General features: G+C 40.0%; 2 protein-coding genes across 3 annotated transcripts in view; both read right to left on the bottom strand.

Moving 5' to 3' along the window:
• The window catches only part of LOC103384378 (uncharacterized), a 5,122-nt gene extending 1,894 nt beyond the window's left edge, over positions 1 to 3,228 (bottom strand). The window contains exons 1-5 of the mRNA XM_008317877.3: positions 2,916 to 3,228; positions 2,411 to 2,584; positions 782 to 939; positions 499 to 697; positions 250 to 346 (exon numbers count right to left, since the gene is read on the bottom strand). Coding sequence (XP_008316099.1) covers positions 250 to 346; positions 499 to 697; positions 782 to 939; positions 2,411 to 2,584; positions 2,916 to 3,187 — 900 coding nt within the window. The 5' untranslated portion in view covers positions 3,188 to 3,228. The remainder of the gene's footprint in view (positions 1 to 249; positions 347 to 498; positions 698 to 781; positions 940 to 2,410; positions 2,585 to 2,915) is intronic.
• A 2,268-nt stretch (positions 3,229 to 5,496) lies between these two features.
• Positions 5,497 to 19,210, bottom strand: part of mecp2 (methyl CpG binding protein 2) — a 17,445-nt gene continuing 3,731 nt past the window's right edge. The window contains exons 3-6 of one of the 2 annotated variants that reach the window (XM_008317876.3): positions 14,134 to 14,357; positions 13,850 to 14,043; positions 13,023 to 13,159; positions 5,497 to 11,127 (exon numbers count right to left, since the gene is read on the bottom strand). In XM_008317876.3, coding sequence (XP_008316098.2) covers positions 8,257 to 11,127; positions 13,023 to 13,159; positions 13,850 to 14,043; positions 14,134 to 14,357 — 3,426 coding nt within the window. In that variant the 3' untranslated portion in view covers positions 5,497 to 8,256. Of the gene's footprint in view, positions 11,128 to 13,022; positions 13,160 to 13,849; positions 14,044 to 14,133; positions 14,358 to 19,210 lie in introns of those variants that run through there. The other variant, XM_025059577.1, reaches the window with a different exon arrangement.

The following is a 19,210-nucleotide window of genomic DNA, read 5'->3' as shown; positions in this document are numbered from 1 at the left end:
GAATTAGAGCGGAGACTGAGAGCCAGGCCTTCTCCACCAACATCAGTGTGTGACCTCACCAATGCGCTTTTGGAAGAATGGTCAAAAATTAAACACTATCAACACTCTCCTCAACCTTGTGGACAGAGGAGGACAGGATTGAACTCTGGGTTAGGAATGGGATGGCACTTCAGTTCATAGTAGTAGAGTCAAGGCAGGTGAGCCAATACTTTTGGTAATATAGTGTATCATTAGTGTGACGTCACTCACCATGTTCTGATGCTCGGGATGGTCGGAGTTTGTCACAAACTGGTAAATTTTTATTTCTAAGTAAAAATTAAAACAGACAAGAGACAAGAGGAACAGCCTACGAGCGCACGCACACACACAAACACACACACACCAAAATAGTTAGAGTGAAGAATTATTGAAATGTTTTTTAAGGACAAAGGTGTACTACTTCTCACATATACTGCAGTAGACTGAAGGTGATGTTGTTGTTGTTGTTGTTGTTGTTACCTGGCTCTGGAGGAGCGTTGAGTGGCAGTAAGCAGGTAAGAGATAAAGAGAGCAGCAGCGTTGTAGCAACAGGACGTGATGCTGTGGGATTCGGTCAACAGAAAACTGTGCAAAAAGGACACTCTGTTAAAGAGCTCGGAGAGCGCCACCTGCTGCTCTTTGGAGGCAGCACTGAGCTCCGAGAAGACACTACGCAGGCCTTAAGGGACATATTACAAAGACACAGTGTTATTTGATGTAGATGGGTACTTTGACACAGTATTTTGAGCTGCATAATATTTACCCTGTGTCGAGTCTTTAAGGGTGACTTTCAGCTCCTCTCCATTGCTAAGGATTTCCTGTTGTGCTTGCAAGGCGACACTCTGGGCATCAATCAGATCCTCGGCCATCTGTCTGGTGGACTGAAGTTGCTCGGCCACGCCGGCAGAAGTTTCCGTTAACCTGTTCACACAAAAAGACACACACACAAATGCTGTATATACAATTTGTTTCCAAATTGGTCACGATCCGAAACCGTTTTGCTCATTAGAAATAATGTTAATAATTTCCAAATAAATAACTAAAACTGGGGTTGTTTTTTTTTTCTCCTCCTTCCATTATTTGTGGTCTTTGCAGACATTTGGCAACGTCAGTTGTTCTGACAGCTTCTTTGTTCTCAATCATGGCGCTAATGGTCGATTTGGCCATACCATACTCTTTGGCCGGGTCGGTGACTCGTACAGCGTGTTCATGCTTTGCATTATTTTTCTTGATATCTATTTTTTTTTTCCTGCACCAGTAGTGGGTGAACTGGGTTACATAGAATTGAACTGAAACTGAAGCACAGCCAGCAGCTGGATGGCAAAAACAGTGCTAGTAGTACCTCAAAAGTAATTGGTATATATATATAAAAGTATAAAAGTTGAGTTGAAACGAAATGTTTTGAGTGAGTAAAAAAAAAAAAGGGTTAAATGGCTTGGCTTTACTGGCAGAGGGGTACAGTGAACATCAGGTTGCTTCCATCCTTCAAATCTCTAAGAAGGCGGTTTAAAAAAAAAAAAAAGAAGGTCAAGCAGCAGACATTGGGGACAACAAGGACAGAGTGAGAAAAGGAACCACAAACTCATTCGAATGTCACTCAGAAACCGTCAAGTGACCTACAAAAAGAATGGCAAATGGCAGCTGGGGTGAAGTGCATGGCGAGTACCGTTCATAACAGGCTCCTCGGGGCAGGGTTTAAGTTATGTAAAGCTAGAAAAAAAAAAAAGCCCTTCATCAATGAGAAGCAAAGAAGAGCCATAAGGATTTGACCATAGAGGACTGGAGTATGGTCATCTTCTCTGATGAGTCCATTTTTTTTAGCTTTGGCTAACACCTAGCAGTCTAATGGTTAGACAAAGACCTGGAGAGGCCTACAAGCGACACTGTCTCGCACCCACTGTGAAATGTGATGGAGGAGCAGTGATGATCTGGGGATGCCGGAATTGGGCAGATTTGTCTTTGCAAAGAAGGCATGAGCCAAGGCATGAACAAGGATTTTTTTTTATCCTTGAAAAAAAAAAAAAAAAACTTGCTTCCTTCTGCTCTGACAGTGTCCTCCAACTCAAAGGACAGCCACACAGCTAGGTCAGTCGAGGTAAGTAAAGTTGGAACACCTGTAGGCATTAGTAGCACCAGCTTTCTAGGCTGATTCAACCTCCATTTCTGCAGAACAGCTTTAAATCGTTAACCCACTTCATGTTCTCCGAAAATGGCTTTTTGTATAATTCTGAAATGTACATTAATTTTTCAGTTTCTGGAAACCAAACCTTTTTTTTTTTTTTTTTTTTTTTTTAAACCTCGGGCTGTTCAGTACTTACCTTCGTACCATTTCGAGCTATTCATTGGGTTTGCACAACCTGAATTGCAATAAAGAATTCATTTTGTTATTTACCTGTAAATGGTATCCTCGGCATTGTTTTGCCAAGCCTCGGACTGCAGAAAGTGACAAATGGAGTGCGTGTGTGTGAAAAACTCAGTATAGGTGTTGAAAGCAACAGCATCCATTGCCGCTGTACACCTGCTGATCTCAGAACTGTCTGGGCACAGTGAGAATTCCCTGCCGGAGCTGAGAAAGGAGCAACACAGAGTGGTGATTCATGGGTTATATTTGCTCGTAGATACATGGGATTTGCTGGTCTACTGCTGCTGCATGTTTCACTCAATTTGTCTCAATGAGTTAAATATGTGAACTAAGGCTTTTAAACAGAGAGTTCGGGAAACAGGGCACTATGGTATTGCAGTATTGTGAATTTCATTTTTTTTTTAAATGGCGGTAAAAAATGTGGTAAAAAATGGTGGTAAAAAATATATATTTTTTTTTAAATTAATAGTTAAAATAGCTTGCCTCTTTACAAGTAAGTAACACACAGCGCATCTTTTCCCTACGTGTTCGTTACCTTCTCAGGTGACAGTACGTGAACCTCAAAGCGATCCGAGCCTGATTTTCTGACGTCATCTCCTGGCATCCCGTATCCAGGTGTTTTAGAGCGCTTGCCCAGCACTCTCCATACCCGCTGTGGGTAGCCAAGCTGTGCACGCGCATGAGCTGCAGCCTACCACGCTCCGAGTCCAGGCCAGAACGAGATCCGTAGCCGGTTACAGAAGCGAAGAAACGTTGGCTACCGAGTCCGAGTATCAGTAGCAGGACCATCGTTGACGGCGTCGCCATGTTCGCACGTCAGCGGCTAAGCCAATCAGAAAGCATTTGAGCAGGTCAGCGATGACGTTTTTAATTGCACACTACACGTGCCACGTCAGGTGAATTCTACCTATCGGTCATAAGTGAATTTCAGGTGAATTCTACCTATCGGTCATAAATGAATTGCATCCTGGATGTATATATATGACATTCGTTGTATTAAAAGTTAATATATATATATATAATTTCTTAACTTATTCAGCAGGGGTATGCAGAGTTTAGCGTATGCGAGTGGATTGTCTTTTGTGCGCGTGCGCAGTAAGCAAAACACAAATTGACGGGGGATATAATCTAATAGGACACCGACCAGCTACCCCCGTTGCATTTTATTAATGTCTACATACACTAGTTTATTTTATTGCTTCATTCTCAGCAACGTATAAATGTATTTTAGGATTGAACTTGTTCTTGCGATTGCGATTGATGAGGTTTAAGGGTGGCAGCAGAGCTTCTATTTCGAACGCTTGTTCCAAATAACAATAAATAGTGGTTACTAATTTACAAATTTGATTTGATTTTAAATTTGGTATCCTGTTGCAGAAAATTTAACCTGAAGAAGTTCGAGACATTTTCGTTGACAAAGCCAGCGGTTAGCAGAATATCACTTCTTAGCTTAGCTGTTTTCAAAAAATTATCAGAAATAAATCATGTGATTTGACAGAAATACATAGTAAGGCACTAGATCAAAATCCAATCAGTGGCTGACCAACACCTCATTATTACCTTATAAGGTCAGGGAATAAAGGTACAGGTGTGGGATTTTTTGTTTTGTTTTTGTGAAACAGAGACACATCAGAAACACATCAGAGACACAAATGCTTTAGTTAAAAAGAAAAAATAAGAAACAGTAAAAACTAGTAGCGTCTACAGCGACAGTGTATTATTGAGCAGAATATTAATCTTCATCATACGCCATCGTCGTCATCATCGTAATTGTTGTCTTTACTACAGTAGGTCTAAAAACACAACATGGCTGCCGGCAAGACGCACAAGATTATAGGCACTAAACTCTGTAACATGCAACATGGTGGCTGTCACTGAGTCCAGGATCAAGTCCTTTTAAAGAGGGACGTTTAAGGTGGCGGCAGGTGGAGCAACGCATATGCAGAGGTGAGTTGTCTCAGTCTGAGATGTACTGTCAATAGGCAAATGTACAAAAACTACACAAAATCAGAAAGGAACAATCGAGGTTTGTTGGTCAAACCTTCGAACACTCAAGGACATACACTAATGCGTACTGTTCATTCAATCCATAAAGACGCCTTTGCTGTCTCGACCTTTGATTGTGTGCACGTGAGCTATCAGTAAGACATACCGTATGACCATCATCCACATCCTGCGTTAGTTATACACATAAGCTCCTGTATTGTATGTTAAAGAATTTTCATGTATTCCGAGTCTCAGTGTGTTTCCGTGATAGGCTTTTTCTACATTCAGTCATGAAGCTCGAGTAGTTTCATACAAAGCATCTGCATCTCAAGTGCAGTACTCAAAAAGAATATAGTGTGGTATCCTTGATTTTTGTTATTTAACAGAAAAACAAATCATAACCTGTGACATTGTCGGCGATTAATCTCAATATATAATCTCTCTTGCCACACTGAAATAATTCTGTAGTGAGACAAAATTTTAGCAGTAGGGCTTTCACACTGAAATAATTCTGTAGTGAGACACCGAGAGTATTCGAAATTTTAGCAGTAGGGCTTTAAAAAAAATGAGTTGTCCTTGAATAAACCATCCACCAAGTATCTGGTGGTGGGATCTAAACTTGCTTGAAACCTTCAAATCCTTGCTTTTCGCCTATGGAGGTTCATGGTGACACACAGTCCTGTGGTGCATCTGGGCATTAGTCACACACCTTGAGAACATTGGTGTTTCTACATCCTCTGTAAATGTCAATGTATTTTCCGTTAGTATGTTAAACCTACTCTGTGGTCTCATCATATCGCTATTTAATATATTATTTTCTAAAACTCGTCTTTCGCCAACGGTAAAACCTCAATCAGATCAACCTCTGCATATGTGCATCTCCTTTTATTGTCTGCAGGATCACTAAACAACATGCGGACTGATGAGTGAAGTGCAAACAGTTCCAGATGTTAAAGATATACGTGCTATGTGGTTGAAATAATAAAGACTCCTGTAAAAGAAAATACAGTTTTGTTGTTAAAAAAAAAAAAAAACTTACATTGAAAACAAACTATCAAAACAAATGAGGACTGCTACTATAAAAAATTTATGCTGGAAGAACTAAAAACTGAAAATTAGGAACGTGTTGGTTTTTTTTTTTTTTTTGTACACATACCTTATCAGTTTCAGTGCGAATCAAAATAATCAACAGTTCATCGTATATATGTTTTTGACAAGTAATCACAACGAGTTGAGGCTCATTTATGCTGTGTTCACAAACAGTGGAACATCCAAGAATGTTCAAAGAATGCAAATTTACATTCTCTTACACAAGACGGTTGTGCAAAGTCAGTCTGCATCTTACCATAACAGAGATGTAGGCAGGAAATTGCATTGGGGTTTAGTATCTTTCATTGAGTGAGAGATTTAACACAAAAGGCCATTTTTGATATATCCTATTCAGTAATGCCCTATATCTCTGACTGTCAGGACTGACGTCCTCTGACTTTTTCATCTGGCAAAACTGCAGTTTTTGACTGAAATTCCCATTCTCTTTTGCTCTCCTGGTTCTGTATGAATGCTGTTAATTTTGGTTTGTTGTTTCCCATGCATCGTTTAATGTCTGGAATATTCAATTATATTATAAAAAAAAAAATGTACTTATGAAATTGCCTTTACATGATTACTATTAATATAGTTCATGGGAGTCCTAGGTTGCAGACACCAACCAAATAAAGGCAGAGTTTAGCCTAAAGGGTCCACCCTGCTCGTATGTAAGGTTCAGCATAAATGAGCCATTACAGATCAGAGTTAGATCATTGATGTGTTATGTCAGGACCACTACTTGTGAGGGACAAATTGGAAGTGACTGGATAACAATATTTCCCTGGCACCTTGATTAGTTTTTGTTTGTTTTATTATTAATATGCAAAGAACAAAAAAAAAAAAAAAAACAATGTAAGATTTTTAGAAACCAGTTTAACAATCGCGCTATGTTACCTAGTCTTTAAGTCACAGACTGTTTTTTTTTTTTTTTTTTTTTTTACCAAGGGACAGTCAGTCAATAGAGGGACATTTTAGGGGAATAGCTCAGTCAAACGATAAATAAATGACTGTGAATCTATAATATTATCAGTTTAAAGCAGTATAACAAAGACATAACAATAAACTATCAAAATACCAAATAAAAAATAAACAACAGGTTATATTCTGGAAGAAACTTTTTGTTCAGAGTAATGTGTTGTTAAGCAATAGTTTTTCACTTTCGTACTTCCCCTCCATCTGCACGGAGCTACGGGACGCAACAGCTGCCTTTTAATTCTTCATTTATATATATATATATATATGTGTGTGTGTGTATATATATGTATATATATATATGTATACATATACTGTATATATATACACACACAGGTGCAGCTCAAAAAATTAGAATATGGTGTAAAAATTCAATATTTTTTCAATCTTATCAAAAAGTGAAACTCGTGTATATATATATATATTTATTACTGTCCACATAGAGTGAAAATAATTTTTGTTTAGTAATCTTGATGATTATTGCTGACAGGTAATGAAAATCCCAATGTCAGGGTCTTAGGAAATCAAAATATTACATAAGATCACTTTTAAAAAAAAGTTATTTTAACGACAATTCATGTCTATGCACTCGGTACTTAACTGGGCCTCCATTTGTCTGAATCACTGCAGTAATGCAGCACGGCATGGAGGTGATCAGACTGTGGCACTGCTGAGGTGTAATGGAAGACCAGGTTGCTTTGATAGCGGCCTTCCGATCATCTGCATTGTTGGGTCTGGTGTTTTTCCATCTTCCTCTTGAAAAAAAGCCCATTTTGTAGTTTGGGTCTTGTGGTTTGAATTTTGCTGGCACAGAAACTCCATGGTCATTGAACCGGTTTTTGGTACCTTTGCCTTTACGCTGGCCCTTAAGCAACATGGATTCTGTGCCTCTCCACTTCGTCCAGACTCTGGGACCTTGATTTCCAAATGACATGCAAAATTTTCCAAGTCTTCTTCCCCAGCCCAGGGAAGACGCTTCTAACATCATCACCAGGTTAGGAGTGGCTTGACTTGAAGAATGGTGACATTTGTAGGAAATTTATAGGAGTCATCGGTGCATAGTGGCTCTTGATATGCTAACTCCAGCCTCATCCTTCTTAAATGGATTTTGCTTGACAGTCCTCTCAATGCTGCGGTTATCCCTGTTGCTGGTGCACCTTTTCCTTCCAGACCTTTTCCTTCCACCCAACGCTCTATGATTATACTTGGATACAGCACTCCGAACATCTAGCTTCTTTAGCAATGACTGCAGTGTCAGTGACTTTATATTCAAATTTTCAGACACCGAGTTTGGGGTTTTCATTATCTGTAAGCCGTGATGATCAAAATTAGAAAGAATAAAAGCTTGAAATATTGCATTCAATGTGTAATAAATATATATATATAAAAACCCAAGTTTCACTTTCTGAAATGATTGACAAAAAAATATTAAACTTTTTTTCCATATTCTAATTTTTTGATGTTTATCTATACATACATATATGTATATATGTATCTATGTGTGTATATATATCTATATATTTGTAAATACATATACATACATACATACGTACATATATGTATATACATATATATATATATATACACAATATATATATTTAATATATACATACAACTCTGTCTCTGGTCTGTTTTGGTTCTATGATCTAAAAAATTACACACACAGTATTCCAGACGGTCACACAGAGCACTATAACGGTCCAAAAAAATCATGTGTGACATTACATATTCCAACCTAAAAACAGTGCAAAACTGCCATTAAGCATGGTACCATTTCTCTGGCAGGACCAGTCAGTCTATGGATCCTTCAGCCCAAGATTTGTCCCGCACAGTCAGCTGACTCTTTCACTGACGGCGGTCCGTGACTCTACAGTTTCCTCTCGACTAGGACATGGGACTGCAGACTGCGGGACAATGTCTTGGAGCTCTCTGCCATCACCTGCTGCCCCTGACCGGAGCCGGGACTGATCATCTGATCCTGTGACAACTTCAGCACCCACTCCAGCCACAGTGGTAGGCCCAGCGGGTGCAGAGCCAGGAGATCTGGAAGTGCTGTTCAGTTCTTTGCTGCCTGCTGAAAAAGATGTCTCTCCTCTTCCTTCTGCAGTAACATCTTCCACACAGACCTCTTGGCCAGGCGTCACACTAGTTCCCCCTGGTCTTGTAGTGCTTAGATCTTGAGGCTGTTCGCTCTGGGTCACTTGAGAAAGAACAACATTTGTCCTTCCCATGTTGCGTGGCTGCTGTTGGTTGGGTGTAAGATGCTGCATATGAGGTCTGGCAAGCTGAGGTTGGGGCTGGGGCTGAATTTGTGGTTGCGATTGGGTCTGCAACTGGGAATGATCTTGACAGGGCTGGGAGACAGAATGCCTGGGTTGAAGTCTGTACTGGGTTTGATGTTGATCTTGTAAAAGGTACCTTGTGGGCAGCTGAGGCTGAACTTGGTGTCTTGGCTGCAGGTGAGGTTGAGTTTGGGTAGGAGATCTTGAAAGGGGTTGAGTTTGGATGGAGTTTCTAGGCTGCGTTTGCGTTTGGGATGGCATTCTAGATTGGGAATGAGTTTGAGGATGAAGTGGTGATCTAGACTGGTACTGATGTTGACTTTGGCCTATATTCCTTGACAGGGTTTGAAGTTGCGTAGGGGTTCTGGTTTGCTGTTGAGGTTGTGTTTGATTGGGTATTCGAGACTGCGTGCGAGACTGAGGTTGGACTTGATCTCTTGATTGCGTTTGAGGCTGGGTTTCAACTGGTGTTCTGGACTGGCATTGGGTTTGGTCGTGGGTTTTGGACCGGTGTTGATACTGACTGTGGGTTACAGTTTTGGACTGGGATTGAGTTGGACTTTGACCTGGTGTTCTGGATTGGGATTGAGTTGAAATTTGACCTGGTATTCTGGATTGGGATTGAGTTAAAATTTGACTTGGTGTTCTGGATTGGGATTGAGTTAAAATTTGACTTGGTGTTCTGGATTGTGATAGGGTTGGACTTTGACCTGGGGTTCTACACTGCGGTTGAGATTGCGTTTGAGTGGCATTTCTTGGCTGGGGTTCAGTTTGGTCAGGGGATCTGCATTGTGGTTGGGATTGACTTTGGGCCATGATTCTTGCATTATGTTGTGTTTGAAGTTGGCATGTGGTTCTTGACAGGGTTTGAAGTTGAGTTTGAAATACAGTTCTAGACTGTGGTGGAGTTTGGGTGGGAGTTGTAGACTGATGATGTGACTGACTGTGGGGTATGCTTCTGGACTGGGATTCAGGTTGAGTATGTGAGGTTATTTGGGGCAGAATAAGAGGTTGTGTTTGAGATGGAGTTCTGGACTGGGGTTGTGCCTGAAATTGTACTTGGGTTCTGGATTGGGATTGAGTGTGGGTGGGCGTTCTAGATTGTGGTTGTGTTTGAGACTGCAGTGATTCTTGGGACTCGACTTGAGATTGTTGTCTAAACTGGGTCTGGTAGTGAGAAGTGTTTTTGGGAAGGGCTGGAGGATGGGGAGCTGTAGGGGACTGACTTGGTTGTTTATGACACAATTCAAGTGGATGAACAAGCAAACTTGAAGGTGACTGTGAGGGGGGTGAATGAGCTGGGGTATGTGGAGCCTGATGGGTTTCCTCCTGACCTGATGAACTGCCAGACTGAGACCGTGCCTTTTGAGAAGGAGTCTGGAAGGGCATTTGAAGTAAATGCTGCTGGGGCACAACACGGCAGGTAGTCGTAGAGTGGGATACAGGTTGAGAAGACCAGCAAGCGAACTGCGTCTTGGATTGTTGTCGGGAACGCGATTGAGGAGATGGATGTTGAGGAGTCAATGACTGACTGGACTTGGACTGTGATCGAAAAAGAGCTTGCTGTGAATGCTGGGATTGTTGGTTGGTGGTTGCCGGTATAACCTGGGACTCAGTTTCTAGTGTGGACTGGCTGAATGTTGTTGGTGATCCAGCTGCTGAACGAGTAGAAGAAGAAGAAGGTGTAGGGGCAGGAGGTTCATCCAGTGTGGAGACAGAAGACTCTTGGTGGCGATGATGGTGGTGGTGGTGGTGCTTGCGAGGAGGGCGATCCTTTCTTTTGTGGCTTTTGGGAGGGCTCACACTACAGCTGCTGCTAATTCTACTCCTTCCTTCTTCTTTGTCACCTACATCTTCACCCACCTCCGCCCCCTTGCCTTTGCCCTCTCGTGCTGCTGTCTTCTCATTGTGCTTTTTTCCTTTATGTGACTTGTTTCCTTGTGTTTGGCTTTCCTCTGGAGTGGCAGCATGGCTTTGGGTCTGCTGTAACGACATGGTCTGAAGCTCTGAAGTATGAGTATATTTTTTTTCCTCTACCTCTATTGTATCCCCTTTCTTTATGTCTTCAGCTGTAGCCACTTGACTCTGGACACTTTCCGTTTCCTCCACTGTTTCTCTGGTTTTGCGTTTCTTAATTGGCAATGCCTTTTCCTGTACAACAGGTTTAATGGAAGAATCTTTGGCTGCTCTCCGTTTGGCATCAGCAGCTAAGAGGGCCGCCGCGTAGCTCCCAGTTGTAGAGCTACAAGACGTTGATGCAGAGGAGGTTAATGTGGTCATGGCTGCTGTTGAAGCTGCTGCAGCTGAAGAAGGTTTTCTGCCCCGTTTCTTGGGGGCAGTCTGTAATGGAGGTGGAATTGCCTCTTCCAATTTCCTCTTTCTCCCTGGTCGGCCCTTGGTCACAGGGGAAGAAGACACTGCCTAGAAGGGCACACCAACAATAGCATTATCAGAAAGGTTTGTCCATTGTAAAACCTACAAAAGTTACTTTAAAAAGTTAGGCTGATGTTAGTGCTGCATGATTTAAAAAAACAAAAAAACATTTGATTGAGTTTGAGATCTGTTTACTCAGTTTGGTCATTTTACAGAACTTCCAGATGAAGACGTTCATGACTATTTGAAAACAATAGGAAAGGTTTGTCAAATTTGTTTTTATATGTATTATTTACATATATATTTACCCTTTACGAACCTCCCCCAAACTGTATTCCCATCTGTGTCAGTCTTTGTTTGGGCTTCATAACTGAAGCCTGAGAAGATAATCAGAGCGTTTAGGAAGCATCGTGGGGCGTTAAATTAGGGTAAACCTTCACCAAATACAAGAGCACAAACTTTACCGCAATGTACTATATAGAGCACAAACTTTACAGCAATGTACTACATGAGTGGCGGACAGGCAAAGGGAGATGCTAAGAGATGCTACGATGGATGAGCCAATCAACATGAGGAACACAATGCTGTGTTTGAGCTCCTGTAGGTAAACAAAGTTAGCAGCAATTACTTTTAGTTTATTTTTTGCTATATTTTTACTGTTAATTTTTTTTAAGTTAGAAAATGTTTAACACAAAAATAATACAAATATCGGAAATTACAGCGATATAGCGAAACTATTAAAAAAAAAAAATCAACAATGTACTGATGCAGCGTAAGGAGAACCACGATATAGAGAGAACACTGTATGCAATGAATTGTGTGTATATATATATATATGTATATATATATATACAAATATATATATGTATATATATATAGATAAACATATATACATTTGTACGTAACTATATGCACATATATGTATATATGCATATTTAGGTTCTCTCTCTCGCTCGCTCTCTCTCCATATAGATATATATTAGAGAAAATATATACATATGCAGTATAGACAGAAAACATATATACACATATTTATACTGTATATATACTGTATATATATATATATAAACATATATATGCATATATACTGGTCAAGAAAACTAGACTAGAATGGAGTGTGACATTAGGATAGCTTTAGGGACTTAAGGTCAGTTAAGGTCAAAATGTCAATGATCAGGACAAAGGATGAGGTTGATAATTGCTAGGGTTTTAAACTGTAGGTAAATTAATTGTATTCATTCATTCATTCATTCATTTTCATCCGCTTATCCGTTACCGGGTTACGGGGGCAGCAGTCGCCACCCAAATCACATTGCACCGTACCTAAACCTTCACTGGTCAAGAAAACTAGACTAGAATGGAGTGTGACATTAGGATAGCTTTAGGGACTTAAGGTCAGTTAAGGTCAAAATGTCAATGATCAGGACAAAGGATGAGGTTGATAATTGCTAGGGTTTTTAACTGTAGGTAAATCAATTAGCCTCTGGGCCAAAGCGCCACTAAATTAATTGTATTACTTCTCGTAATTCAAAACAGTTATAATTGTTATTCTTAAATGTTTATAAAATTTTAGCATCATCTTGAGCGGCGTAACGATCATTGAGACAACATCAGTAGCAGCTATAGTAATCTACATTTACAGCCTTTCTCTTTTTTTTTTTTTTCCAAAGTGAAAGTGAACTACTTGTCATTGTGACACAGCACACCACTGCACACAACGAAATATGACCTCTGCATTTTACCCATCACCGAAGTAAGCAGAGAGCAGTGTGCACAGTGCACGCTAAGTGGTAACTGGGTAGCTTGTGGATTCAAAACCTGAAACCTTCCGGACCCAAAGATGCTGCCTTAAACATCAAGCCATCAAGGCCTTAGACACGACTGCCCCCAAAAGAACTTCCACTCTGGTTATAAGAAGAAGATCATCGTTTTAATGAATTAACCTTTGAAGCAGATGATGTGGTGATAGTGGACGACTCTGCCTTGTTGAAGGGCATCTTGACTAGCAGTTTGCCCGGACTTTTTTCAACCACACGCTTCATGGCCACGCCCTCCGTAGCTTGTCGCAACTTTCCGCTTCCTGAACAGAAAGCATAGACAAAAACAAAAAGGACACTAGATAAAAAAAACTTTGTTGGACTTGTGTTGGGCCTGGTCAATAAATATTTTTCAGAGACCATTTACAAATGCTTATTATAGTGTTGGGTGGTGCTATTAATGAGTTGAATCCATTGATCCCCAAACTTTTTTTATGTAGCGTCCCCATCTGTGAATTATGTGACATAATAAACTATGAATTGCCTAGTGTCAGCCTTCCCACAAACATTAACTTACTCACAACTATTACTTTTAAACTACACTGAAAAACCAACTATTACTTTTAAACTACACTGAAATTTATTTTAAAATATTGTCAGTCCTACAAACCTATGAAATTCATATTTATATTAATTCATTTTGCCTTGGTGCTCCCCCCCCTTCAAAAGTTGATTACCAACTGCTAGTTGTGAGTCTGTTGTTTTACAGTAAGAAAGAAAATCTCTTTTTAGAATTTTTTAGGAAAGGAAAGTGAACTACTTGTCATTGTGACACAGCACATAGCACCTCACTGGTAACTTGGCAACTGGTGGACTCAAACCTGAAGCCTTCCGGATCCAAGCCCGCTTCCTTAACCACTAAGCCACCACTGCCCTGTGGTGAAGCAGTAGCAGTAGCACTTTAACACTCTCCTTCCTCTAGAAGAAGTCAAATGGGATTAAACCAAAAGTACCTTTAGGCCTCCCACGACCTCGTCCACAGGGTTTTACCACCTTTGGTTTTTTGGGGGGGCGCTTTTCACGGCGGGAGGGGCTCCCACGTCCAGTGACTGTGAAATCGAAATCATTGGGGTCAGTAGTCGTGTCTCCGACTTTCTGGAAGTAAGCGGTGAGCTCAACCTTTGAGCGAAAAGCTTTGCCCTCTGAGCTGAACAAAGGTAAACAAAAACAAACATATCAGTACTTTGACAGTATAACATTGTTTACTCGACAGAAACGGTGGAGGGCATCACTTTACTTTATCAGGTAGACGTCAAACTTTCCCGCGGAGCGCCCCGACTTTCTCTGCTTCAGTTTGCGAGTCCAGCCTTCAGGAAGTGTCGGATCGTCCCACAGAGGGCCACGATCACGTATGATGGAGCGGCGTTGCCTTGGAGAACCAGCAGACTCACTGCTTGGTGCTGAGGGCGGCTCAGAGGGTCCAGGCAAAGGGTCTAAGGGACCAGTTGCAGGCTCCACTAGCTGTAGGGGGAGGGAACAAAGCTTTTTTTTAATAACAATACAACATTTTAATCAAGTAGGAACATAGTGCTATACAAACTAAACATCAAACTGAACACTATGTAAAAGACTCTCTGAGAGGTCTTAAAATCTAAACTCTAGTAATAGAGCTCTGCCGAGGCATTAAATTAGGTAAATTAAGCTGACGCCTCACAGGCAGGATGTCACATGACTGGGTCAGGAAGCAGTATTCGTTTTAGAGCAACCCTTGAAATATATATGTATGTATGTATGTATATATGTTTGTATGTATAGATAGAACTTATATATATTATTTGTTTGTATGTATAGATAGAACTTATATTTATAATATATATATAGCATAGCATATTATATATTATTATATATATAGCACAAGAGCCATCCCAATATTTTGTGTTCTTTAAGTGTTTGTTTTATATCCCAATATTTTGTGTTCTTTAAGTGTTCGTTTTATTTATTTATTACTGTGCATGTGTGGATTTATGTGAGATGGAACAGGCAGCAAAAAGGAGGGTTTCCCCTGTTTGGCAGTAGTTTTACCTTATTTCTTCCAGCAAGATACAATAATAACTTTTAATCATGCAAGATGTATTTTATTTCACAGTATGAGGTGTCTGTTTTGTTGTAAGGATCTTGGCTACAAAAAACACATCCCATACATGCTGAGGCATTACAGGACCCAAGATGAGAACAAGGATGATTACTGCACTTGATTGAGCCATTTGTAAATGCAATAGTAAGATGAAATACGCTTACACTCTTCTGATAGTTATATTACATTAAACAATGTTTCATTAAGTCATTCGTGATACAGTTGTCATTAACTACCAATATATGTTTGTTTAATGTTGTTTTTTTTAGGAGATAAAAATGAAATGGACAAGGCCTTGGTTAATTTGATCATCCAGGACATTCTGCGTTTTAGCATTGTGGAATACAAAAGCTCCTGACAATAAATGGAGACCAAATACATAAAACACCAGAGAAAGCTAAACACCGTCAGCCTCACTTCAGACATGGTAAAATCTTCCCACATCAACATACTATTTATCTTCAGATGAGCTAATTCTGGTATAAGATTCACACCCCAAAACAACCTTTCATTTCTAACAAGGTGACAAGCCATGTCACAGGAACAACAAATATGATCTATTGTGCCAGGGAACTGCATCTATTTCAAAATATTTGGTCAGCCCAAACACATAATCTAATAGTTAAAAGGCCCTAGACCAGAACTAAGGTGAGTGGCATCATTTCACAAGCAGCACTGCAGCAAGGAGCATATAATGAGTCCTACCATAATTCGGTTTGCGAACAAGTCAACAATACCACGCATGCAGCAAGTGATCAAATCTAATGATTTTCATTGGTTTTGTGTATGAACTTGTACGCAAAATACTGTTGTAAAAGTTTGAATAACAATCATCTGGGGTTCAGGAACGGATTAATCCATTAACATTGATTCCTATGGAGAAAGTTGTTTCAGTTTTCGAACTTTTCGGTTCACAAACGGCCTTCAGAAACTAATTAAGTTCAAAAACCCAGGTTCCGCGGTGCCTTCAGAAACGAATTAAGTTCAAAAACCCAGGTTCCACGGCAATGAAATACTTATCCATTATCCAATACCATCAGGCTCCTAGATATTTGGAACAACCTATCAGATAAGTTTCATAAAAAAACTATGTGTAAGTGTACCTAAAAAAACAGATTCTGTCTTAATGGCAAAGAGTGGTCACACCATATATTGATTTGAATTTGATTTCTCTTCTGTACATTGCATATACAACTAAATACTAAAGCTTATTGCCACTTCCAGGCCATTAATGTTATCCTGTTTGTTATAATTTAAAAAATTCCGAACCATAATCATCCACCACAAACAATGTTTATAGTGGATTTCACCAGTGTTTACACTGGTGATGCCAGTGTTAGCACTCCGCAGTGCTAACAACATAGTGCTGGTGTTTACAACAGTAATACTAGTGTTTACACATACGTCAGCTGTTAGAGATTTAGAGCGCTAAGGAGGCCGCCTCATGAGACACCCATGGGAGCTGTCCTCTGGGAGCTTAGGAGGAGAATACAGGGGACCCACGTCATTGACAAAAAGAGAAAACTCAAAACTGTCCTCACGTTCACAGTTATAGGAAATGGATGAACTAACAGCACTGACATCAACGAGCATATTTGGAGTGTTGCATCTTGGTTTTCACAGAAACATGGATGAACTCTCACTCTGCATGAATGCTACTTCTGGCTTAAATCAGTTCACCAGGGGGTATCCATCAAACCCTTCTTTATTTTTGCCGGTGCTAGACTAGACTAGAATTGCTCAAGTTGAAAAATCATTGATCCCCAAACTTTAAACTAACTTTTTTGGTGGCGCTTTGGCCCAGAGGCAATGTCTCTGTCATTGGTGTGAAACCCCAGGAGATCACCTCCTGGGCAAGTTCAAATCCCAGTTAGGGTGGTTGGTACCTTCCAGTGGACTCACCACCTACAGGAAGGTTTAGGGGGGTTGGTACGGTGCAATGTGATTTGGGTGGAGACTGCTGCCCCCGCGACCCGGTAGCGGATAAGCGGATGAAAATGGATGGATGGACTTTCTTTTTTTGCTCAAGATAGTTAGTATGAAGGGATTAAAATATTAACAAAAAGAAATCACACAACGTACCATCACGACAGTCACAAGTCAACTACTGAGCGCACCAAATTCCCTGCAGCACAGATAGGCCAAGCGGGGCGTGTCATCCCGAATCATAGGAGTCGGGTGTGTGTCTTGTCCACCACCAAACCCCTGAGACTGACTCACTGACCCCCGGGGTTCGATCGAACCCAGGTTAAGAACCACTGCACCAGATACTGAGAGTGTCTACTCTTGGTTTACTCATGCGTCTCACTCTTGACTGCAAAGGTGTGGTGCTGCAGTTCTAACAAACAAGAGTCAGGATACAACACCGGACCAGTGAGCACTGATCCGCTGGCATTTTCTAACAAAACTCTCTATAACCAACATTAACTGCACTCTATGCACTCTACTGAGGAGCCCTCAGTTTTCAATAAACCCAGCTATTCTTCCGTCTTTTGTCTTCGGTCATTTCTTGTCTACGGGCGGAGATTGCATACAGGGGCAGTGTGGTCAAAAAGGCATCATGTTTCATTATATATATTCAAACTTTCATTAAATATATATATATACATGTATATACACATATATATGTATATACAGTGTATATATATACAGTATATATATACAGTATATATGTATATATATGTATACATACACATACATACACATATATATACATACATACATATATATACATACATACATATATATACATACATACATATATATACATACATACATATATATACATACATACATATATATACATACATACATATATATACATACATACATATATATACATACATACATATATGTATACTGTATATGTTAGGAATGCACCAAAATTAAAACTCTTGGCCGAAACTGAAAGAAATTATTATGCCAATTATTAGTACCATTGCATTTATGGCTATGACTGTGTACTAAATTTAAATAAAATCAAGGCACTGCATTTGCAGTTAATATTAATGTTTCAAAGAAAACAATAACAAAAAACTATGAAAATATTTAGTTAGCACATTCCAACAATGCACAATATCAAATACAATAATATTCAAAATAAAATGTTAAAATTGACCGCATTTATGTGTACATTATATGATAATGTACAGGCCTACTGGCCTGCTGAAAGACTGTAAAATTAAAGATGTTCTCTCATACACTCTCGTGCACGCTGCTTTATTCCCACGTCCAAGTGATGATCTTTATAACGCAGATCAAGTACAGTCGCGACAAAGTGCAGAAGATCTCAGTGAAACGTGTGCTAACAGACTCTATGAGTGTACTTTTCACTGTTTTCACTCCGTGATCCGTCTCAACCTCTTTGCTTAGAAGACGCTTTAGTGCTGCGATTTAAGGAACAACATCTGCTACAAATGCATCAGTAAAGACTTGTTTTTCCCGCAAAGAGGCTTTCCCTTCTCTCATATTCAGCATAGCGATAGGGATGTTTGGATTTCTGGTAATAAATTAAACCTGACGTGAAGAAGTTCTTTGCAGATGCACCCCCGTCTTGAAATTTCAGCATATCTTTTGCAAATCGCTTTCCGTGGGTCTTTCTCAGATGTACTGAAATACATCCACACTGACATGTTGGCACTTTCAGACTAGCCCGCGTTGGCCACTGTTATTGCTTGTGTCATCATAACTTCCTGTTTTGGCCGTTTTGTTTAGGTGAAAATGTTCGGTGGCTGAATATTCAGTGCATCCCTAATATATATGCTGTACTCCTGATCAAAATCTTAAGACCAGTCCAAAAATTGAAAAACATTTTGCACTGCTGGATCTTTAGAAGGTTCTAAGTATAGCTTCAAAATGCAAAAAGAAAACAACAATTGAACTGAAATAGGCTGTTCATCAGCATGATCAAAAGTTTAAGACCACAGCCTTTGAAAGCCAAAATCTGTGCACAAATGTGGATTCCCTATCATTTTCTGTCAAGTAATCACACTGTCAAGATCTCTTGATGGCAAATGCAAAAAAAGCTTACTGACTTTGAATGTGGTAGGATTGTTGAGCTGCATAAGCAAGGCCTCTCACAACGTGCCATCACTGCCGAGGTTGGACGCAGTAAGACGTGATACGACGAAATATCTAGTTACAAGTGCTCAATTGAGGTCTGGTATCCATTCAGTCATGGGGAAGCTGCAAGCTCTGATGCCAAAGCAGCTGCGGAGTTTGTCACAAACTTCAAGTGTTT

Source organism: Cynoglossus semilaevis, chromosome 10 (genome assembly GCF_000523025.1).
Source record: "Cynoglossus semilaevis isolate Cse_v1.0 chromosome 10, Cse_v1.0, whole genome shotgun sequence".
Lineage (NCBI taxonomy): Eukaryota > Metazoa > Chordata > Actinopteri > Pleuronectiformes > Cynoglossidae > Cynoglossus > Cynoglossus semilaevis.
This window is presented reverse-complemented; position numbering and strand designations above follow the sequence as displayed.